The 23,375-nt window shown below is 40.5% G+C and overlaps 3 protein-coding genes across 4 annotated transcripts; 2 read left to right on the top strand and 1 right to left on the bottom strand.

The window, feature by feature from the left end:
- Nucleotides 1-302: 302 nt before the first annotated feature.
- LOC147257011 (E3 SUMO-protein ligase CBX4-like) lies at nt 303-8,937 on the top strand. Of its 2 annotated transcripts, XM_086210745.1 has the most exons (6): nt 303-373; nt 1,040-1,318; nt 1,491-1,534; nt 1,947-2,012; nt 4,090-4,156; nt 6,002-8,937. In XM_086210745.1, the coding sequence occupies exons 2-6, from the start codon at nt 1,250-1,252 to the stop codon at nt 7,412-7,414; spliced, it is 1,659 nt and encodes a 552-aa protein (XP_086066871.1). In that variant the 5' UTR covers nt 303-373; nt 1,040-1,249; the 3' UTR covers nt 7,415-8,937. The 2 variants fall into 2 exon arrangements, with proteins under 2 accessions (XP_086066871.1, XP_086066870.1); XM_086210744.1 differs by lacking the exon at nt 303-373 and having other exon boundaries at nt 480-1,318.
- A 4,083-nt stretch (nt 8,938-13,020) lies between these two features.
- cbx8b (chromobox homolog 8b) lies at nt 13,021-16,304 on the top strand. Its single transcript, XM_086210074.1, has 5 exons — nt 13,021-13,268; nt 13,407-13,450; nt 13,726-13,791; nt 13,908-13,974; nt 14,722-16,304. The coding sequence occupies exons 1-5, from the start codon at nt 13,200-13,202 to the stop codon at nt 15,574-15,576; spliced, it is 1,101 nt and encodes a 366-aa protein (XP_086066200.1). The 5' UTR covers nt 13,021-13,199; the 3' UTR covers nt 15,577-16,304.
- Nucleotides 16,305-17,454: 1,150 nt separating this feature from the next.
- c8h17orf67 (chromosome 8 C17orf67 homolog) lies at nt 17,455-22,425 on the bottom strand. The gene is made up of 4 exons (XM_086210073.1): nt 22,303-22,425; nt 19,762-19,862; nt 18,752-18,883; nt 17,455-17,622 (listed from the first exon to the last, which is right to left on the bottom strand). Exons 1-3 carry the CDS (start codon nt 22,355-22,357, stop codon nt 18,767-18,769), a joined length of 273 nt encoding a protein of 90 aa, XP_086066199.1. The 5' UTR covers nt 22,358-22,425; the 3' UTR covers nt 17,455-17,622; nt 18,752-18,766.
- Nucleotides 22,426-23,375: the final 950 nt, after the last annotated feature.

Below are 23,375 nucleotides of genomic sequence, written 5' to 3'. Positions count from 1 at the left end.
TCATCATTTGTCGTTTTTCGCTGTTACGGTAGTCGTCGTCCTTGTTGTCTGTATTCTAGTTGTCACAGTTCACTCACGTCTTTTGCTGTCATTGTCGTCATCATCTCAAGTTGTCAAGTCTCAAGTTGTCAAGTCGTCTCAAGTTTCCAGTCTCCCGTCATCCGTCACCAGCCTCTAGCCTCCAGCTCTCCCCGTCTCTAGCCTCCAGCACTCCTAATAAACGTCTTTTTGCACCATCCCTACTGTCTGCATTTGGGTCTCAATCATCCCACAAACCCGAACGTGACACACGGGGACGGGTCGCAGGGCTATCAGGACCAATTAGGGGCTCAACATTTTGTTTAAGGATACCTCGACATGGTCACTGGGGGAAGTGAGTATTGAACCAATAAACCTTCGGCTGCTAGACGGCCACTCTCTCTCCGAACCACGCTGCTTCTCGAATGAAAAATGACAACAGCAGAACAGTTCGAAATGTGAGACAACACTAAAATCTCAACTGCATCTTCCGGTTTAATCCACGTCTTCTTTTTCTGCTTTAAGCGTTCAGTAATGCAACATTGCTTTGATTTTAGCCAAAAAATAAACACTTACTGTTTGGCACTGCCATGAATGACCCTGCAGTGTGGATTATACAGAAAATGCATTTGGGAGTCTGGAAGCCTCAAACTAAATATGCATTGCTAGATTTTTCTGCATCTAGGGGTCAAAAAATACTGATGCACGAGGGGAAAACGTCTTCGGGTGTTCAAGACACCTTATTGTGAATACTTGAAAGGCAAAATACGCCTTTTTCGGTGAATTATTGTTTTAATATGAACCACGTGCTCCAAAAAACTCAATATAACCTGTCATCCTCCTATTCACACCAAATAGGCTTATGATAATGCCTTACCAAGGTCGTGATTAAACTTCCTCCGACGGTCCCTGAAAGCAGCATGGAAAACTGGTGTACCACCGCCCCCTGGTCTGACGTCACGCCAACGGCTATTTGCGTTGCGTGAATTGTTGTGTAGCTGTGCCTCAATTTGTCCTGCAGAGCCAATCTCCGAGAGGAGTAAGGCGAGGGAAGAAACACATTGAAAACAGAGGTGGAGGAGGCTCTTGTCTTCCATCAGAGAGGGAAGACGACCGCACGACCAAGCAGCACGATGCAAGAATGAGGTGAATCGGAAAATAAAACAAAAAAAAAGCAAGGAGAGAAAACAAAAAGCAAAACAGAAGGCGTTTCTCGCCTTTGGATCGTAAAATGGAGCTGCCCGCTGTAGGAGATCACGTCTTTGCAGTGGAGAGCATCGAGAAGAAGCGCAGCAGAAAGGTTTGTCTCATGGAATAAAGGAGCATTTGGCCCATTTTTTTCTATGACACGTATTGATGTCACGACCCCCCCCCCCCTCTCCCCCCAAATGATTTTGAGAACACTGTGCATACATGCGGAGTGCATTTTGCCGCATAAAGCGAATTAATAATCCAGTGTTTTGCATTTACAGGGGAGGGTTGAGTATCTGGTCAAGTGGCGTGGTTGGTCCCCAAAGTAAGTCACCTGATCAAACCCAACAACCTTTATAACAATACAACATTCACACAACGCAAGTATGTATCTGTGGGAGAGAGGCCGCGCACGTACGGGCGGTTACGGATTCTTGCTAAGGGCGATGTGGATTTAGGATAGATTGCAGATCACATTTTTTCCCCCAGTAACAGGAGGACATATATATGGCTGTACACAAGGATTAACAAATTACCTCTTGTTTACAATTCTATGGCTTTTGATTCATCCTCCCTCCAACGGTTGTGCATAAAAGTTATCGTGATCAATTATACACTCGCTGGGGCTGCGTCATGTCTACACAGAAGCACACTTACACAAATGGAATTTTGGGATCATGTCAATGAACAAACAGTGATCCTCGGGCCTGTGTGCACCTTGTCTTCTCTCTGAATAGATACAACACATGGGAGCCAGAGGAGAACATTCTGGACCCCAGACTCTTAGATGCTTTCCAAGACAGGTAGGTTTAGAGTTTGAGCCACCAAAGGTCTTAATTCATTCAATAGGGCAGTTGTCTCTCATCCATGTGTTCAAAGCAGGACCTGTGTGTGTGTGTGTGTTTGTGTGTGTGTGTGTGTGTGTGTGTTCACTGTCAGGAACTAGGTTGCCTGCTCACTCTCAGCATAATCCTTTTATGATAATCTGTCCAAAGTGTGTGTCTGTTATACCTGCATATATTGTGGGCACCTTGGTTGATATGGTTTATTAACTAAATTGACTTATACAACCCTGAAATGTCTGTCAATGCCCTCAACACACTTGTGGCCACAATCAGCACCAAATTAGCTGTATTGTCACAAATGTGTATACATCCACAGTATTTAGAAACTTTTCCTGGCATCAGAGGATTATTTTAAAAATGCTTTGCAGAAAATTAATCCTGCACATGGAGATATTAAAAAAAATAGTTCTTGTTTGATTCTAATGGAGGTGGACTGTATTAACATACTGCATGCTGCATACCTTGTATTACAAGATCAAAGTGAGGCATGATGAGTCCCATCTGGTTACCTGTGGTGTTTAGAATCCATTTTAAAATTTTATTTTTTGTTTTTAAGTCATTGAATGGCCTTGCCCCGTCATACATTACTGACAATCTCACCCGTACACCCTTCTGCACATTCTTAGATCTGTTGATCAGCTTTTGCTCCTGGTCCCCAGAACAAGGCTCATCACAGAGGGGAACAGGGCATTTGCAGTAAAGGCTCCACAATTGTGGAATGCACTTCCATTAGCAATCAGACAAGCTACCTTAGTGTCCTCTTTTAAAACTCTCTTAAAAACCCACTTTTATAGGTTGGCTTTTAACTGAGTTCTCTTTTACTCGTGCTTTTTTGTTTTATTGTCTCATCTTGTTTGTTTTGTTTTGACTTACTACAGTGTGTAAATGAATTGTGTTTTGTGTCTGTGAAGCCCTTTGTAAACTTGTTTTTTGAAAGGTGCGATACAAATAAGTTTATTATTATTATTTTTATCTGGTGTGTGTGTGTGTGTGTGTGTGTGTGTGTGTGTGTGTGTGTGTGTGTGTGTGTGTGTGTGTGTTCGCATGCATGATGGTGGTGGGGGGGTTTAAAGTGTCCCTGTTTTTTTGTCTTCCAGCCTCCCCCAGCAACCTTTCAGGTGCAGGTTGCACCTCACAGCCAAACATCTCTCTACCTCTCTGCATCTTTTTTTGCAATTACCTCTTTCTTTCTAAGCTCTCTAAGGCTCTCTGGAAAGGAGAGATTTTATTGAAACTAATTGCGTGACTCTCAAGGGAGCCAAATCATCTGAATGCCAGGCTATGAAAATACACTGAGTCGTCACTGTAATTAGATGTGAGGGAGGAGAGTGGGGGATGGGACTGACATCACTCCTGTCTGCAGTATCACAGAGTTGCTGCCTTGGACGGACTTGTCTAGAAGGAGATGGACTGTGGAGACAATACATTAAAAGGGGCGGCACGGTGGTGCAGTGGTTAGCGCTATTGCCTCACAGGAAGATGGTTCCAGGTTCATCGTTCTGTGCGGAGTTTGCATTTTCTCCCTGTGCCTCCGCGGGTTCTCTCCGGGTACTCCAACTTCCTGCCGCAGTCCCAAGACATGCAAAAGGGGACTACATTACTGGATACTCTAAATTGACTGAAGATGTGGCTGTGAGAGTGAATAGTTGTCTGTTTATATGTTGGCCCTGCAATGGACCTGCAACTCGTCCAAGGTGTGCACAGACTCTTGCCCAAAGGCAGCTGGGATAGGCTCCAGCCCCCCCTGCAACCCTTAACAGAATAAGTGGTAGAAAATGGAAGGATGGATAGATGGAAATCAAATATTTAGTAGAAAGAAGAAAGGGGAAAACAAATTTGGGTCAAATAGAAAGAAAACCTATTAGTACACCTTTATGTGGTGTGTGTTTTTTTTAGCTTATATGTATGTAAGCAGTAAATAGTTTTTTCCTAACTAAATCTAAGGAGAACACCTGTGACATTGTGCTGTCATGCAACAGCAACTCATCTCTGCCAGAAGGTTTCACTGATTGGCTGCTGCTGTCCTCTTTTACAGAGAACGTCAAGAGCATCTTATGGGTTATCGCAAGAGAGGACCCAAGGCCAAGCATATTCTGGTTCAGGTAGGACAATAGTAAGAAAGGAATATGATTGCTGCTCAAAATCAGGATGCATGAAATGTAGTGTTCTTTTTACACAAAGTGTGGAGGCTCTCAAGAGAAAGCAAAGGCAGATGTATTGTGAAGTTCCTTGTCTGTCAAACTTTGTTGCAGATAGCATAGTTGTTATTTTGCCCTAGAATTCACCTTTAACATCCAGCCAAAATAAACAACAATGAGCAATTACTAAATAGCATGCTCTGGGGATTCAATTACTAAATTGCAAATGAAATATTAAATGGCAACAGTTAGCTGGCAGCCAACACCTTTGGAATGATAAGGCACTGTCTGCACTGACTTTTTGCACACCGATTGGGCTCCTGGGATTGAATGGGTTTTCACAGTCCTTCCCTGGAAAAAAAAAATCAGTAGCTGTACTTTGTAATTTAGGATGGTTAAGATAACCCTGATGACATCCTCATATCTCAGAGTTTAGAGAAAACCTGGACAGAATACACCTGTAGCAAGTAAAGTGGAATTAAGTTGGTGGACACCGGTGGCATTTCTGAGAGAGTTTAAAAATGTATTGCATACAATAAGATATGGTGTACATTACATTTTGTAGAGGACAGGTAACTCATTACTAAAACATCTTGTCTGACATCCTACCTTATTTTTAGTTTAGGATGAAATTAAGGATTTTTGTTCTTACAGAAACATGTTTTCTAACTGCATTTAGGATAAAATCTTAACTTCTATTGGAATCCTAAGTCGGGGTTCCTGATTTAGGAGTGCACAGACACTTTCCTGTATTCACAATTTAATTCTAAAATTGGCAGTGCTCCTGTTAGGTTTGTATAATGAAGATGTTGAACAATGTGAACATCAAAATATGATGTTGGAAAGGCTTTTTTGTGGTTAACATTTTTGCCAGCAAGTAACTGTGTCTCACTAAACCCAGTGTTGTGAGGCAGTAGTCTTTATCTGGCCAGCTGTTCCTCCTTTAATGAAGAGCTGTCTTAATGTGAGCAGTGGAGCATCGGCAAATTGTCAGTTAGGAGAATGGTCTAAAAATGTTTGGAGTTTTTCTATCACCTGAAACAATAATAAAGTGAGGTAATAATGTTCCTTGATCTTACAATAGCTTTATAGAGTAAATTCCAAACACACATTCAGGAATGGCAGGACAAGTGCAGTGATGAATTGAGTTGACAGTTGCAGATCATAGGTCAGAGCTAAGATAGTAAACAGCCATGAGTTGAGCCTCTGCGTTAGGGAAAGTAGGATTTTTCAGATCCTTGGAAATTAAGAAAAGACAGGACAAGCTGTTAGGATTTTTTCCTCTATGTGGGCCCTAGTTCCCATTTGACCCAACAGTTGTAGCAAAATGACTGTGATTTGTACATTTAGCGCATCACTCACTGGTTCACAAATGCCAGAGGAACCATTGGGAGGACTGTTTTTGTTCCTCTCTGAAGGATGTTGATGATACATGGGATCAAGTCAATGATGGGACACAAAGCAGCCAGTGACATTCCTCAAAGCTGAAGTCACAGCCACAGGGAACACTGATGGTCATGCCAGTGGCTGAAAGAGCTACTGATGAACAGCAGGAGAGCTGTGTGAACATGGACCTGGCCCCCGAAATAAATGTTGAAGAGCCCCTGCACAGTTTCTTCAGAGCAGCTCAGAGGCCCCTAAGGAACCAAAGCTTTTTGTTGATGTTCGACACAGATACATGGATGATACTGAAGTCTGTGTGGCCGTTCGTCACATTCCCTATCCCTTTACTTTGAATACTTCAGGAAATGTTCATCAAACTGTATTTTTTGTGTTTTTCTTGAAACCTAATTTCTTTCTTTTTTTTAGGTACCTTCTTTTGCCCGTAGATCCAGTATTCTTGCTGATCTTCATGAGGTGACCCTGGATAAGGATGGCTGTGAGAAGACCCACCCAATCCAAATGCTGTGTCCACAGAGTCAGCAGTACCAGCTCAACAGCAAGAAGCATCACCGATACCAACCACTGTGCAGGGAGCGTGACGCTGAGCAGCAGTCACACAGCAAAACATTTTTCTATCAGCTCAATAGTAAGAAGCACCACCACTTCCAGCCAGGCCTTAAGGTGCATGAGCCCATGTTTGCTAAACCTAGAGAGGTCAAACCTCCTGAGCTATCCAACAAGGGCCATAACCCCCCCCCTGTGCTGCAGCAAAAATGGGTCAGAGACAAGGACTCAGGCTGCCTGACTAAAGTAAAGGACATCACTATGGAGCTGAAGAAGCTTCCTACAGACCACAATGGGCACAAAGAGAAGGAAAAACCCCAAAACAATTTACCACAGCGTAACGGTGTTAGCAACAGTAAACTAAAGATCGTCAAAAACAAAAACAAGAACGGGCGGATTGTTATAGTCATGAGTAAATACATGGAAAATGGAATGCAGGCGGCAAAGATTAAAAATGGCAAAACTCAAACTGGGGAAAGACCTCCACAAGGAGCAGAGAGTGTGGAGAAACACCTGGAGAAAATGAAACTTGTGAAAAAGCTTGGCCTCATGAATGGATTTTCAAGAAAACTCAAAGAAAGACCTATTCTTTCCAGCTCTGGCTTCAAAGGAGACTTTGTCACAGAAAAGGAGCAGTCCCCCAAAATGGAGCCAACTGTAATGGAAACTAACAAAAATTTTGAGGTCAAGGGTCAGGGGCTGCTTACAGCAGATCAGCCTTTACAATTGATAACCAAGCCTAATCTTGTCTCCTTGCATCTGGACAAGGGAGGTCCCTCTGTCCCTGACACAAAAGGAAGTCAAGGTGGACGAAAGCGACACCCCTCTGACTCTGGCAGTGAGGACTACAGGAGTAGCAAGAGGTTTTTGAGTTCTCCTCACACAGTTTCCTCACCCACCCAAACCATCAGCAGCGACCAAATGAGCCACAAGGGTGCCCTCGACCAGCATAGCTGTGGGTACACTGATCAGGAGGAACCTATTGACTTGAGTACAATGAAATTCAGGTCTAAAGCTGCAGCTTCCACTGTGACCCAGACAGATACACACACAAATCTTGATATCCAAACACAGGAAACAACCGACACAGACACTCAGCCCCAGGCTGACATACACAAAACTGTAAATGAGTATGATTCATTGTCTATTTCTGCCAAGGAAAAGAGAAAAGTGGAGACATTCCCCTCTTTCCAGCCCTTTCTTGGAAATATTGTCATCACAGATATCACTACAAACTGCCTCACTGTGACATTTAAGGAGTATGTGACTGTGTAAGACAGCTGGGTATCAAATGAAAAAACTTTTCAGGAATATATTTTTTATTTTCAAATGCTTGAATGTACAAACAAAACCTTGAAGTTTTAATTTTGAAAAGTTCAGAAAAAATCATTTATTTCATTTCTTGTCATAAGCTCTTACAGTAGTCATTTCTGGAGATGTATCACTTGGAGTATCTGATTTCAGTTATTTCCAACTTAGTTCAAAACGAGATAAAAAGAAATGCTGGAAATGTTTATTGAAGATGCACTTGCTTGTAAATATTCTTCCCTTTTCTATGGATGTCATTTGATTCATACATTTAAGTATCTCCATTCCCTGAGCATTTAAAAAAATGTATCTGCATCTGTGGAGAATTTCTAAGGATGAATTTTATTGAACATGGTAATTACAGTGTGTGTGTGTGATAGAGACAGAGTGAGAGAGAACAGATGGACATATAGAAAAGGGTGCACGGTGCTTGGACAGATTATGCCAAAAGGCATGCTTAAATGAGCAGAAAAATACAAACAGATCACCTTCCTGTTTATAAATGTCATTTGCAGTGTCAAAGAGGAGGGGTGGTGTTTTTACATAATAGATGATTAATGTTTAGTGTTTGATATATGCTGTTATTATGTTCTCTCTCATACTGAGCACAAGTCATTTCCATTGAAGAGCCATCATCTGCATCATGCAGCAGTGACACCAAAAAGCATTTTACAATTGAATTCTACAAGTCACAAGCTGTGTAACTCAGCGGATCAGTGCTGCCAGCTGTACCACTCGATCCAACCTTATTTGCTGTGTGCAGTCATTCACATCTGTGCACCAGATCTGTTTTCATATGCAAAGAGAAGAGCATGGTGACATTATGAATAACTTTGGGTAAATGAGAAATTTAAAGTATTGTAAAAGCACATGTTTTTGTCATCATCCAATCTGTTTCTTGTGTCTGGCGTGCACACAACTCCTTGTTTTTCTTCTTTTTAAACAATTGTCAATTCTCATGTGCACTATAGTGAAATGAACTGCTCTGAGACTGAAGATCACTTGCACTTTTGATGTTTTGTGTGCAGCATAAGTGAAAACTTCCTATGATGCCTTTTGAAATTAAAAAAAAAAGTTTGCAAGTGGTCATCTTTGTGTGTGAGTGCAAATATATATGATTTTTGTTGGAAATATCCTGCCTAGTGTGTGAGCTTCCCACTGGGAACTGATGATTGGAAGGGTGCTCAAAAACCACTGATGTGACCTCAGAAGCTGGTCAAACAGAATTTTGGTGTATTTTGTGTTATTACAGAGCCACATTGGCAGCATCTGACCCTGCAGGCGGTCTGGACTGAGATTTCCAAAAACAATTGTGAATCATTCAGTTCACTTTGTACCTGTTCTGTTTGACAAAAGGTGCACTTCTTGCCTCTTCAAGATCAAAATTGTTCATCTGAGAAGAACTTTATTTTTCAAAAGTGCACCAGCAAGACCAGAACTGTTCTTGTAGTGACCTCCATTTTTAGTGCACATTAAAAAAGAGGAAATGTCCCAGTAAAATACGTCAGATCCATCAAGAAAACCATTTTATAACAATGATTATATAAAATATCTTCATATGCTGTTTATTTTATGATGCTCATTTTTACCAGCGTCATTAAAAAATAAATTCTGAGAGCCACAATGGGACGGATTTCTGGTTCAACTTTAACGGTATTATGGAGATTGTTTTCCATCCAGCTCCTGACTCTGCTTCCTATTAATTACATTTCGGCTCCTGTTCCTCTTAGTAATCGAAAGTCGCTTCACAAACCCCAACATGCCACATATATTAGACCAGATGCGTGAGCCGACAATGAAAACACTTATCGTTAGACGCCCTCGACCATTTCCTCGGTTGCAGCCAGCGCATCAACCCAACTGTCCTCCGCAGGCGTGGACATGAGGAACAACAGAGAAAATGGCTGCCCCCCCCCCCCCCCCCCCCCCACCGCTCCTCCATCCACTTTCTTTTCAGACGGAGTCTCTCCTAGCAGCAGCTGCCGCTGAAACAGAGCATCATACAGGTTTCTGACTAAGATGCTGCCGCAGCATTTAAAGTAAAACTAGCAGTCCGTGTACTTCCCTGCTAATTTGTCATCCAGTTATCGGCGTAATAACACAATCTGTTGCAGTAATGTCTTAATGTTCCACCCGCTTTTCTTTTCTTCTTTTTTTATCTGCCAGCTCATGCTGCAAGTGTCCTTGCATCACCGAGTCAGGTCTGCAGATGTTCGCTTTCTACAACACATATGTACATGGAATCGTACACGAGACGCTGGTTATCTAATAGAACCCTGTTTCAGAGGGCTTGCAGATTTGATTTCAGACAAATATAGGTCTGAAAATTTTCCCCTTCCGGCTCATGTGCAGGATATTTTCTTCCACTAATGAAAGAGAATGTCAAGAACGTCAACCTGGAACGAACTATGCGCCTATGAACAGTCTGAATCTATTGGCCCTCTCAAATCCCTTGAAAATAGTATTTTTTTCGAAAGAACATTTTTATTAATTTTATTTTAAAAAAAATTTCGCCTTTTTGATTTTGGAAACCATATGGATAAATGACAGGACTTTTGATTAAGCGTATTAAACAAGACAACGTTTTTTTTTAAATATCTAAAGTTGATAAAGACGCAATGACTGAGCTGGTGTTATTCGAACATCTGGTTGCCTTTCCCTTTCACGCAGGTCTGTTGAAGCTTTTCTCAATGCAGTGTTGTTGGTAATGTGGAAGACACCTGAATGCGCGTTGATTCCAATGGGTCAATAGGAGCCTCCACTCGTCGTTTTACGGATCACTTTAAGGACAAGAGAGCTGATGAACACTGAGAAATGTAGCCTATAAAATAAATTATTGTCCAGTAAAAGAACGAAAAGAAAGAGAGAGGATCCGTGACAAAATTCAACAGTTTAGAAATGAGTATTTTCAATCGGCTTTGTAATGAGAACGGTGACGTGTAATCTTTTCACTTTTCATACATCTTTCCGTGTAGCTGCGTCCGTGCGTGAACAGGGATGTCATCGGTCTGGCTTGGATAAACGTCAACCAACGGTGTTGGAACGGCAGGGGTTTCGCTTAGCGCCCAGACCAACAGTTGCGGCCCCCCTGTCTGGGGCCTACAGAGGACAACGAGTGAATGTTGACATCAGAACGCACGAGGCGCAGACAAACGTGCTCCTTATGAGACTGGTAATGGGGTGCGTCTCTGTTCGTCCTGTGTTTGTCATATAGTTCTACAGTGAATCCGTGAAAGGAATGGATGAGATGAGTAAAACGGATCATTAGTTGACACTTGCCAGCCTGCTCGGAGCTGATTAAATATAGCACTATAAATGTGTCTAGATATGATCGCTCCTACAATGACTTTAAGTCACGAAAAAGTCACTCCCAATTGTGGAACTGCAGGCCTACGAGGACAATGGTTGGGATCATACTAGCATGATGGGAGGATTAAAGTGGAACTTCATTATTCTTATTTAATTCAACAATGACAATGATGACTCGGTTTGATTACTCTCGAAAATAGGCTAACAGGAATAATTATCTATTAAGAGAGATTTAACAAATGTATCAGAAACTTAAATTATGATTTGCCTTTACAAAGGCCACTTGTATTCACCTTAGGCTATTTTGTTGCAACGCATCGGACCTCTGCGGCTCTGTTTTGTAACTTTTTTGTTACAACAGTAAACTTAGCCCTTTTTATGCACGATCACATGTTTGATCGTGCATAAAAATATATTCAATATAATATATCCAATTCAAATTCAATTCAATATAATTTTTTTTAAAGTCATCATCCCCATCATTACATCAGTTTATTTAGGTGCATATACAATGTAATGAATATGTATATGTAATGTGTATTTAATGATGTTCAGAAGAATTCATAAAATTATTTTCATCATGGCAGACCATGAAGACTATTGATATTTACCAAAGGCGCATATACAAAATAAATAAGTGGTTTCATATATTATTATTATTATTATTATTATTATTATTATTATTATTATTATTATTATTAGCCTATTATTATTATTAGTAGTAGCCTATTATTATTATTATTTTGCGTAAATACAACGTATAAGCAGCTACACATTACGTACATTTGTTTACAATACGGCCAAATCGAGGTGTATACTGCGGTTTCAGAACTGATTTATTGTGAAGCAGATCTTTGTGGAAATCGCATATTAAAATCGCTGGGTTACAGGAATTTCGTCTCTTTTTGGTTTGTTGACATAATTTCGACTCTGAAAACAAGAATTTCATTGGCTTCAGTGGTAATTCCTTTGGTGTTCTTTTTTCTTGAATTGCATTGATTGGGTTCTTCAGGCCTATTTTAGGCCGATATTATGCCATACAGACAAGCTATTGACCGGGTAATCTTAGCCAACAAGGAGAAAAGATCTGATATAAAATGTATCACTGAGATTTTATGTCATAAGAAGTAGACGTCTGTATTGAACGGAAACTACCTTCTGACTTGAGGATGACGGTTAAGCTGACTCTTGTCACTGAGGCAGAAAGAAGAATCCTGACTGAGGCATATGTCCGCGTGCATCAGTCTCTTGCCAAAAAAAAAAAAAACAATTTTAATAATTCAAAGCCTCTAAATTTATTGTCGTGGCCAAGGACATAAAGTCTATGTGCTGTCATTTCACTCGACTAGATTATTTTTTAAGATGACTGCACAAACAGCATACGTTTCCGTTGACGGCGGCGCTGGAAATTTATTGTCCCATCTGAAAAACCAATTCACATTCTGAGGAGACCATCTTAATAATTTACATCAATAAGTAAGCTGTTTGTGGGCACATTCGACCCATGAGTCTGCACTACATTGTGTACCTTGCACCAATTGTGTTTTTGCACTGATCATATTTTGTACATATCTCTTTGCATAGGTGTATATATTTTCTATTGTATATATTTTCTATTATTTATGTTTATGTTATGTCTATGTTTCTTCTGCTCAGTCCATGAGTGACAACAACTGCCGGAGTCAAATTCCTTGCATGTAGTGAACATACTTGGCCAATGATACTCATTCTGATTCTGATTCTGATTCTGATTCTGACATACAATCCTGCTTTAAGTGTACAGATGATGTAATACGAGTGAAAAAAAAGTTTACTTTTGTCCGTCAGGTATTTAATTGGTCTTTGAGACGGTCTAATGCAGCAATTTTTTAGGACACAATAAGCATTAGTTTACAGACAAAAACCCCGATTGAAGACGATGTGCTGAAGGGCAAACATATCAACCGAGCAAGTTTAATGTAGTTGACATATTTGCTGGATGGAATAAACGAAAATGAAGGTCGCCTCGCGCACTCTTGCTCAAATAAACTGTCTTTTTTATCGCCCCTGGTTCTTTGTAACAAAAAAAGTCACCTACGTATAAGTAGGCTGCATTTAATACCACATTATTAACTGCTCATCATAATTTCCGCCAAATGATTGAGTCTCAAGGAGACAGCGCGGGGAAGACAGCCACCATTTCCCCTGTGAAAGAATTCACACAGACGCACGCTCCTCCCCTCACTTAGCAACCTGGGCACGTAGCAACGGCTCGGCCAATTGGCGTTTCACTGAAGGTTCCACCGCCTGCGGTTCCTTAGCAACATTGTAAAAAAAATTGCACTGACGTCCATTCTGCTTGGGAGTATTATGGTCTGTCGGGAATTCAGAGTGGTTGGGACTGGAGAAAAATATCTGCCTGACTAGCGTTAGCAAGCTAACGTAAGGTAGCACTGGAGTAAACATGGAGCTATCTGCCGTCGGAGAGAGGGTGTTCGCTGCCGAGTCGATCATCAAGCGCAGGATTAGGAAGGTATGCGATGGATGTGCCGTGGCATTTTTTCATGAAAGCCTAAATAAATAGGAGGTGAAAACACCAACATGGTTCTCTTTAATACTAGTGTTGTCCTGCAAGCTAACGAAGTCATGTTGTGTTTCTGATGGCACGCAGGGTCGGATTGAATACCTAGTGAAATGGAAAGGCTGGTCTCCCAAGTAAGTCTAGTTATAGTGAGTCTTCTGCATGTTTTGATGCTCGCTACTGGCTAAACTGCCGTCGTTTGCTTGCCGCAGTAAACTGATTAAACCTGGGGCACGATAGAGAGACATTAGCTGGCTAGCTAATGCTACGACAAGACACATCATGCGCGCGCACGTGTGTGTGTGTGTGTATGTATGTATGTATGTATGTATGTGTGTGTGTCATTGTCTGTCTGTCTGTCTGTCGTTTCCTCAATTTCATGTTCTTCTTTTTTTGTTCAATCCAACAGATACAGCACTTGGGAACCCGAGGAGAATATTTTGGACTCCCGCTTGTTTTCCGCTTTTGAACAGAGGTAAAATGACTGGGCCGGCGTTCTTGGGTAGTGCCAGTAAATCTCATGTGCGCCAAACATCTGATGTCTGTGCACTTTGCTCGCCTAACACTTAACATGGTAATTGTATGCAACAGAGAGCGAGAAAGGGAGCTTTACGGGCCCAAAAAGAGAGGACCAAAACCCAAGACCTTCCTGCTCAAGGTAGTCACAAGCCTTCCTTCATATTTTATTACTTAAATGAACTATGTAGCAATGTAATCAAGTTAAATTCCCACCCTTGTGTATTCACTTTGGGTTAACTGGATTGTTCAAGTCCATACAATTTGATCACTATTTAATTGAGATGTCAATCAATGGGGGTTAATGTGCAAATAAATTGATGAATACATTGATGGCATATGTTTTCACTGATGATTAGGTGTTGATGGTAAGGTCTCCTCTGCCTGGACTAACTAACTAACTTCACAATCAGTCTGTAGGGCTGTCTTTTCATATGTTTTGTCTTTGTATTTTTGTGACAGCCAACTATAAAACTTGCTTAATCTCCAATACAAATAAAGCAAAATACTAAAATCTCTCTTGACAGACTGTTGTGACGAGGGTAAGTGGCATTTAGGAGCACCTCTGACAGTAGCAACTGATTAACCACCTGTATGTATTATTTGCAGTTCCATTTAAAATCCTCTCAAGTGAGTATGAAATAAACAAAAGAAACAGTCAAAAGGTCTTTTTCTTATAAGATATTTTTCATGTCATTGCAGGAAAAAATGGGAAGGAATAATGGTAGAATTCTATGTAGCTTCTTTGGATTCATGTGCATGCTTGCTCACTGTTACAGGGTCATTTAAATTAAAGACTATTATTTTGACGTGGTGAATAAATCAGTCTTAAAATAAGAAAATGGAGAACTGCTATTTAATAATTTCACTCTTTGTCATTTCCTAATAGGCTCAGGCTAAAGTTACATCCAAGTCCTATGAGTTTAGGAGTGATACAGTGCGAGGGATGCACATCACCTATCCCACTCCAGAACCTGTTGTCACCCCCAGGGCCAGAGAGGGCTTGAGAGCTGTTGTTCCCACTATTTTCCCACCTAGCACCATCAATCGTGGAGAGAGCGTACGTGTAAGACCGCCAGAAGTGATCCATGAGCCCCAGCACGAGGCCCTCACACAAACCAGTCCTGCAGGGCTCATCCACATACCTAAAAAGAGGGGGCCAAAGCCCAAGCCCCGCTATAAGGACAGCAGCTGCAGTGCTGTGGTCTCCGAGCCCCACAAGAGGAGAGCAGAAGAGCATGTGAGCCACAGCCCCCACAAATTGCTCAAGCTTCAGGGTGGCGAAGATATGAGGTTGGTCAAAGTGACTCACAGATATCCAGACAACCGCCATAAACCCCACCACCACCACTATCATCAGCACCACCGCCATACACACATCCGTGGAATGTCAGGTGGAAGCTCCTATAAACAGCTGTATACAGACTGCAGCTTGCATCCACACAGTGTAGACATAGACACACACAGGACTAAAGACAGCTCCAGCTACCTGGCACCTGTACACTTCAAGCACCAGCCCAAAATAAGCCAGAGTCGCCCCCTTCAGCTTCCGCAAATGGAAAAGCCTTACTTCCTTGACAGACCGTCTCCTACCCGACTTGTCAACAACATGGACGAGGTGACATGGCGGCCTTCTCTCTGCAACGTGGAAAAGGTCCTTGTGACGGATGTGACCACAAACTTCCTGACAGTCACCATCAAGGAGAGCAGTACTTCAAAGGGCTTCTTCAAAGACAAGAGATGAATGCTAGATTGATGTGTTTATGCCGTGCTTTGTTTCCTCTGACTTTAACCAGACTCTTTCTAAAATATCCTTAGTCATAGCGTGAAGCAGCAAAGCCGCTTTTTTATGAAATATATAAAGGCTAATTTCATATTGTGTATATGTGTATATATTATAAAGGTGGACATGTATTTAATGTATTGACCAAATCAAATGAAGTCCATTTCCCACCATGCACTGGTTACATAAATGAGGTGCTTGTTTCCTTTGCAGAAGCTGGCTACTTTCTGCAGACAGCTTGTAAATTTTACTATTTTCAATGAGTTAGAATGTATTTTTTTTCCTTTCAGTTTTCATTTGTGATCAAGACTTGGATATGAAATCCATTCTGATGATTGAAAATGTTCTTAATAATTTGAAATGATTAGACTGACAATACCCTGTTCCATTAGCCTATATAGGGTTTATTAAAAGATGTACTCAAGCACTTTGTGTCACTAAGTATTAAGAAACAATCAGTAGCTTTAAGACTTAAGTATGTCCCATTTTAAAGCATGCAAATACTGAGTTTCTAATGTCATAGCATTTCTAACATTAAGGTAAAAGAATAAATTCATGAGGCAAATGTTTTCCTACATGTGTATAACTCATTTTTTCCAATAACATCCTATTTTACACTAACAGAACATGAACATTTCATGTGACAAGATAACAGAATTGGTGTGAAATTGCTTTCTAGAGCTTTTCAATAAATCTTAAGAATACTTTAATTTTTTTGTGTGACAATGTCAGCTGTTCTTATCTTTTTTTTTGGGGGGGGGGGCATTGTCAGAGCCGTTATCTTGCGAGTTAACGAAGGTGTAGTCTATTAATCACGGATCCCTTCTATTTAGTGTGGCACCTATTTAAACCGATCAAGCATGTTCAGGACCAGGGCACCGACCCAAAATTAATTATATTAATCATATCCCCTTTCACCCTGCTAAAAATGATCTTAACCACGGCCTTTGGCCTTGAAGTCAACTTCTTCATAAGGGATTCTCCAAAACCTTGTAACGTTATCGAGGCAGTCTTAAGCAATTTGAACCTTAGAGTCTGTCGTATGCTGTGTAATTTTTCAAGTTGGTTTACCGTGAAATGTTGAATATAGCGAAACAGTAATTTTGTAAGGCCTTCGGCTGGACGAAGTCACATTCAGGCTAAATGAGTCCTTTAATGAGTCGCACCATCTTCCTTCTAGGCTCCATAAACATGTCATCTGAAGACTGTTGTTTAAACTAAATCCAACTTTTTTTTTCCATAAGCGATGGGGGGGGGGGGGGGGGGGGGTAGCAGCTAGTCTGTCAAAGAACTTAAACTTTGCGTGTATTTTATCTATCTATCTATCTATCTATCTATCTATCTATCTATCTATCTATCTACACATACATATATAGATCAGAACTTTATTTCTATCATTGCGGGGAAAGTCCAACCGCATTCCAGTGTCTACAGCATGGTATCTCCATTTATATTTCATTAAATATTTGAACAGGCCTATGTCTCGAACAGATTTTGCAGGAATGTCTCTCCGTTTATCCACAACATTTAGCTTCGTGTATACTCTTGCGCAAAAGCTCAAACTAGGGGCTTACCTGACACAGCTTATTACTGCACTTAAACGCATGAGGACAGACTCAACTCAACTCGTTTCGAATGTTTCATATCAACGAGAACAAGCAGCATTAACTAAACCCATTTGCAAGAATTTTTCACTGATCAAGTTCTATTCCATCCGTCATCGACTAAACCATTATCCATTAATCCTTAAAAGGGGATATTACAGTCTCCTGCCTTCACCTGCTATTCTCTGCCACGGAAAAGAAAAAGAAAAATAAGAACAATGCCACGTGTACTGCTTCACACATGTATTTTACTTTATTTGTAATTGTATCACGTTGAACTTAATTCACTCTGATACATGATATCAATTTAGCAAAAAAGGGAAAAAAAAGTAGCCTAGGGATTAGGCCAGGATTAGGCTTGTCTCCATTTTTATCATGGTGGTGTCAATTCTGTGGTCCTTTTCTGCAGAGATAAGAAATATAAAACAGAACACTATCAAGTAAACTCAAACCTTAATCTTGAGGAAGAAAGTCAATCATTGATCAATTCTACAATAATAAGTCTATAATAATATAATAATTATAAGAATAGGGTAATAATAATAATAATAATTAGTAGTAGTAGTAGTAGCAGTAGTGGAAGTAGTATGAGAGTAATGATCAAATAGGGTTTTATTGTTACACAACAGCATCACATCCTCAAACTTGTAAATTTTGTACAGATGAATGCAAGGTGTCTCTAACATCTCTGTTATTATATTAGTCATTCATTTTGGTGATTTGTGAGTATAGGCAGAGCTGAAAGTTTCCTGTTTTGTGCTGAAAGTGTTGATTGTACAATATATGCTTTGAAAATGATAACCGTAGGAGGTTTTACCTGATGTCTTAAAAAGGGTAATTACTTGGGGCCTTGTCACACAAAAGGCCCCCTGAAATGTATCTAATTTTTTATTTAGAGCATTTTTCCTTTCTTGTCCCTTATAATCATTAAAAGATGGCACAATTCAATTGAATAGCTACGTTTGACTAAATTTTGTATGTCTCACATGTCACATTTAATGGACAGCTGCACCAAATTAAGTGACCAAATTAGCTGTTACTGTCTGAGACAGTACACTGAGGAAGATGAGGAAAAAAGGCAGAGACACTGAGGAAGAAAAAAGATGTCAAGTTTGAGAAAAGTTTGCCCATACTTTTTTGGGGGGATAGACTCTAATAGGGGGGAGTTGCTGATTTCCTCATAAGATCAGGTGAAGAAGCATGCTAAAGGTCATAGTCCCTTTTGTTCTTTAGCTATAATTGTGCACAGCCAAATGGAGAAGCACCTCTCAGGGAAGGGCCTTATCATAACCTGGAGCCTCAGAATCATTACGGTATTTCATGTTGTGAGGCCATGGGAGCTGTTTTACAGGTTTCTGAGTCCTTCTGTTATGCTGAGAAAACATCACAAAACTATCAAGAATTTTCTTTTGAAGCGTGAACTATTAGTGCTGAATTCATTTTTAGCTTAGATTTCACTCTTCATGTAATGAGAATAAAACCTAACTAAGAGAAAGTTTCATGCTCGATCTGTTTTTCTGGTTTGCAGTAACCTTTATCAACCATTATCAGACAGGGTGTCCATAGTTCCTGTCACAGCGTGGGTAGCAGTGAGGGTTGAGCCAGTGTTCCCGGTTGGTCTCCTGAGCCCTCTGATCCAGAGCCTGCATGTGGAGCAGATGCTCCTGAGGAGATATGGGGAGGAGACAAATGAAAGTCAGTCAGAGAGGAGACAATATAGCTGATTTGATTTGCTGCCAACATTTGCTCAAATGAATGAAATGGCAATAAGAGAAATCATGAAGTCAGCAAAATCCTCTGCTTTCTGTTATGCAGACATCTGCACAATCATAGCAGAAGTACAGAGATGAGTGGAGGCATGCTTTGTCTTGTACAGTGATAATTTATTCAGTCTGCTGCTTGGTTTAGAGTCTCAGCCAGCAGATTAATGAAAAATAAGCAATGTGCATCATGAATTTACATTCATTTAGATTGTAGATTAATGTCTTGACTGACAGAATCATTTGTAAAAGTGACCGCTCCCCAGCTCCTCTGGCACCCCTCTCCCCTCCTGGAGTAATTGCTGTTGGACACATAGCTCTGTGTGTGTGTGTGTGTGTGTGTGTGTGTGTGTGTGTGTGTGTGTGTGTGTGTGTGTGTGTGTGTGTGTGTGTGTGTGTGTGTGTGTGTGTGTGTGGTGGTAGTGGTGATGGTGGTATAAATTCTACTCTTGGATGAACCCCTGGTCCAAATGGGGACCAGACTGGTCTCAAAGTGACAAAAACTAATGAGAGTGCCTGGTTAAGTTTAGGGTTAGGGTTTGTCATTGAGTGGTTAAGGTTAGGAATTGTTGTTAATCCTAATAAGGATAACTGTGTGTGGTTACAGGTAATCAGTTAAAGGAATCTATAAAGTGTATACTGTTTGGTGATAGATGGTCAATATTATGTGGTTTGAGTGTGTGTGTGTGTGTGTGTGTGTGTGTGTGTGTGTGTGTGTGTGTGTGTGTGTGTGTGTGTGTGTGTGTGTCAGTTGTTTGCTCTTTGATTTGGATAAAACATACCCTCATTGGCTCGTCAGGGTGGCCAGGCTTCATTGGCCAGTCCTGCCTCTTGCTACGAAGAAGCTGCTTTGCAAAGCTTTCCTTGATGACAGGGTTAGCATCTGAGGGTGGGGTCCAGAGAGAGAAAGAGAGAAAAAGTTTCCCGAAATGTCTTCAAATAGGTGTGTCCAATTTTACTAAAGCAGGGGAGATAAAATACTCAAAAAAAGTACAGTGATGGAAAGAAGTTTTCGGACAATCCATGCATTTGTGAACTATTGCCTTAAGAATCACTCTTGAGTCTTAAAGTGTAATTTCTTTTAATACATTCAAAGCCAAAATACTAAACAAATCCTAAAAAAGCCATTGAAAAATTAAAATTGATTGGTTCCATAAAAATACATAAGAAATTCAGAGTATTAGGTCATTTTGGTAACAGTGATCCATTCATAAAAGTTGTGCTTTTTATTAAAAGACACAGTTTTTGTTGCAGTGCTTCGTGCCTATATAAAGCCACCACTCAAGGAACCTAATGCAGGAAAGATGCCTGAAGACACAGATTTTCAGCCAGGAAGGGTACAGCATGCTGCCAGATAGCCAGGAAGTGCAGATGCAGTCCTTCAGCAGTTGAATACAATGCAAACATATAGATGAACCAAGATCTGGGTGTCCATGGGTTTCTTCAGCAAGAAATGACTGCATTCTTATTTGCATGTGCAGGGAAAACCACTGAATAACGTCACAGGAGCTTCAGCAGCCAAACCAAACTGGTCTGGACTTTTAGATCATGGTTCAAGTTCCTACAAGGCTGTCAAAAAGCCCCTGATCAGTGAGAGACAGAGGTTAGGTCAGCATCGTTGGGCCCCGGCACACAAGAACTGGACAGCCAGGAATTGGAAGAAGATAGTGTGGTCAGATGAGTCCAGTTTCCAGTCTTAGCTTCCTCCTGCTGAGGTGAGAGTATGCATAAGGCCAGGCAAAGCTTTATCTCCAGCATGTACAGTACCTCCTGCCAAGAATGGTGGAAGCAGTATCATGGTTTAGGGACGCATGATGGCACATTGAGCTCTACTAAGTACTGTTCCATTTTCAGAAGCCACATGCTCCCTTCTGCATGTACACTGTTCCGTCACGGTCAAACCTGGATGTTTCAACAAAGTAATGCCCGTTGCAACACATCCAGGACCAGTAGAACTTGGCTGCAGGAGCACAGTATCCAGGTCTTAGAGTGGCGAACTCAATCCCCGGACATAAACCCCATTGAAAATCTGTGGTGGATTATCAAAAGGTGTGTTTCAAAATGTAAACCAAAGAATTTAGAAGAATTAAAAGCTGTAATTCAAGAAGAATGGGACAAGATTACCCCTCAACAGTGTGAAAAGCTCCTGGGGAACATGCCAGCCAGGATCAGAACTCTACTACATGCTAATGGCAGCACTACTAAATATTAATTATGACGTGATGTTTGTTTGTTTGTTTTTAAGCTTTGAACACATTCTCCCTCATTTGTTGACTTCGATACTGACAATGTTGAGAACTGACATGTTGAAACGGTCAAGAATGTAGTTTTGTTAGTTTTTCTCTTGAACAATAAACAAAAAATATCATTTGTATTGCTTTGTGTTTATCTAATGCAGCCACATTTTTTGAAACACAAAAAAAATTCCACAAAAATTTCATGATAATATTTGACATTGTGTAAAATTTTAAGGGTGTCCGAAAATGTTTTCCACCACTGTAAATACTTCAATGGTTTCAAAGATATGCCTAATATGTAACAAATTTTTGTTGACTCTACTATGTCTTCGTTTCTTTTATTTTATTTTTTTACAATCTGTTTACAAGAAAAGCTCTCAACAGAGCAGCTGTTTGTGTGGTGCATGGATATGGGCTGATCAGAATAACAGCCCTCTCACTGAGCCATAAATACCCCCCACCAATCCCCCTATACACACACACAAGCACACGCACACACTACACATTGACGTCTCTCTATGACCCCGACTTGTTTTTGAAAGACGAGTGTTGGGTGGAAGGTAACAAAGTGCTCATTCATCAACATTGCTCCCCAGGGACTCGGGCCTGTGCAGCACATCACGCCAGCAGGCAACCAGCTCTGTCAACACAAGGCCAGAGCTGCTACTGCTGATTTTCTCATAGTGACGTGGCAAAACACTCAATCACAATCTACCTTAATCAGTAAAATCTCATATTTGTTTTCAAGGCAAATGAGAAAATGCTAATGATGACTGCTATTTTATGACTTAAAATGTCTAAATAAGTTACGCACGTGACTTAAAGTAGACTTAGGTTAAAGTAAATAATGAAATGCAGCAACATAGTTATGAGACATTTCCCCGTTGTGATTTAGCATCTTACAACATTAACACAATGCAAATCCCTCCTAGATGACATGATCTATTTACCTCTACCTCTACAGCATCACTATCCTCAGTTGCCTCCCTTGAATGCACTTGCTGGTTCAAGTTTCTTTTCATTGGCATTTTAGATGCAGAAATGTTCTACAATTCCCTTCAGGTCAATTCCTCCAGAGATTCCTACCTGTGAAGATGCTCAACACGACCAAGTAGAACAAAAACACCACCAGCTTCTTCATCTTCTTCACCCTTTTTGCACTGCAGTCTTCCCTGCGCAGAGGTCCAGACCAGGGTTTGGAGAATGAGAATCTCCTCCTCTATCTCCTCCTCCTCCTTTTGAGCATTACCCACAAAGTGTCACATTATGTTACTAACTAACAATAATTTAAGTGAATTAATAATTGTACATAACCATCATATAAATATTATTCATATAGATTCACACTCCAGTTCCAAAATAGATCCAATTCCTTCATGAATACCAAAAGTTAACAGTCTAGGTTATGTTGATTTGAGAGTCAGATAGAAAACTGTCCACAAGATGACAGCACAAGCAGAGTCATAAGGAGATAAAGGTTTATCTTGTAATCACGTTTGAAAGGGCTCAACATCAAATTAATTTGTTTTTCCATATTATTTTTTAGGAAGATGAACTGGTACAGCCTGTGACTTTCAAATGCATGTCTGTGTGCCTCCTTATGTTGTCTGATTAATACCTTTAGCATAGAAAACTTTAGCTCTGTTAATGTAATATTCTAATTGTTAATTGTCCAGCAGACTTTGGGCTCATGATGCTGAGCAGGGCAAATAAGTAATATTCAGAAACAACAGACCATGAAACCACAATGTGTTTCCGTGATTGTGTAGTTCTCACTGCAGCAGATCAGTAAATGAATGACAGATTCAGTTTTGAGATCAACTTAAATTTCTGTAATAAACTTGGGCCCACAAGATGGAAAAAACATTTTCCCTCCTTTAATCCCATGTATATGTGTTAATTATTCATTTATCTCTTGATATCATCCAAGTATTTCCCAAAAAAATATATTTTAATTTTTTATTTACTCTAAAGTATTTTTCCATCAACATGCCTGTCCTGCCCATAAAACAGTTCAAATGCTGATGACTCATCCTGCACTAAGGAGTGTGTGGTAATTTTCCCCCCAATGAAAAAACCTCTCTCAGTATATGCCTCTTTGCCACCATCAGTAATGTACTTTGGCACAAAAGACTTTCCCCTATCATCTTGTATTGTAA

The sequence above is a fragment of the Aulostomus chinensis genome, chromosome 8 (assembly GCF_037954235.1).
Source record: "Aulostomus chinensis isolate RoL2024-O1b breed Wild chromosome 8, RoL_Achi_v1.0, whole genome shotgun sequence".
NCBI lineage: Eukaryota > Metazoa > Chordata > Actinopteri > Syngnathiformes > Aulostomidae > Aulostomus > Aulostomus chinensis.
This window is presented reverse-complemented; position numbering and strand designations above follow the sequence as displayed.

Excerpts from the sequence above, each read along its gene's own strand:
- LOC147257011 (XM_086210745.1), top strand. The coding sequence starts at position 1,250 with ATGGAGCTGCCCGCTGTAGGAGATCACGTCTTTGCAGTGGAGAGCATC. Across the intron at positions 1,319-1,490 it reads AGAAGAAGCGCAGCAGAAAG|GGGAGGGTTGAGTATCTGGT; the intron begins GTTTGTCTCATG and ends TTGCATTTACAG. Across the intron at positions 2,013-4,089 it reads TTAGATGCTTTCCAAGACAG|AGAACGTCAAGAGCATCTTA; the intron begins GTAGGTTTAGAG and ends CCTCTTTTACAG.
- cbx8b (XM_086210074.1), top strand. The coding sequence starts at position 13,200 with ATGGAGCTATCTGCCGTCGGAGAGAGGGTGTTCGCTGCCGAGTCGATC. Across the intron at positions 13,451-13,725 it reads TGGAAAGGCTGGTCTCCCAA|ATACAGCACTTGGGAACCCG; the intron begins GTAAGTCTAGTT and ends TCAATCCAACAG. Across the intron at positions 13,975-14,721 it reads CCAAGACCTTCCTGCTCAAG|GCTCAGGCTAAAGTTACATC; the intron begins GTAGTCACAAGC and ends ATTTCCTAATAG.
- c8h17orf67 (XM_086210073.1), bottom strand. The coding sequence starts at position 22,357 with ATGAAGAAGCTGGTGGTGTTTTTGTTCTACTTGGTCGTGTTGAGCATC. Across the intron at positions 19,863-22,302 it reads CGTGTTGAGCATCTTCACAG|ATGCTAACCCTGTCATCAAG; the intron begins GTAGGAATCTCT and ends CCCCACCCTCAG. Across the intron at positions 18,884-19,761 it reads ACCCTGACGAGCCAATGAGG|GAGCATCTGCTCCACATGCA; the intron begins GTATGTTTTATC and ends ATATCTCCTCAG.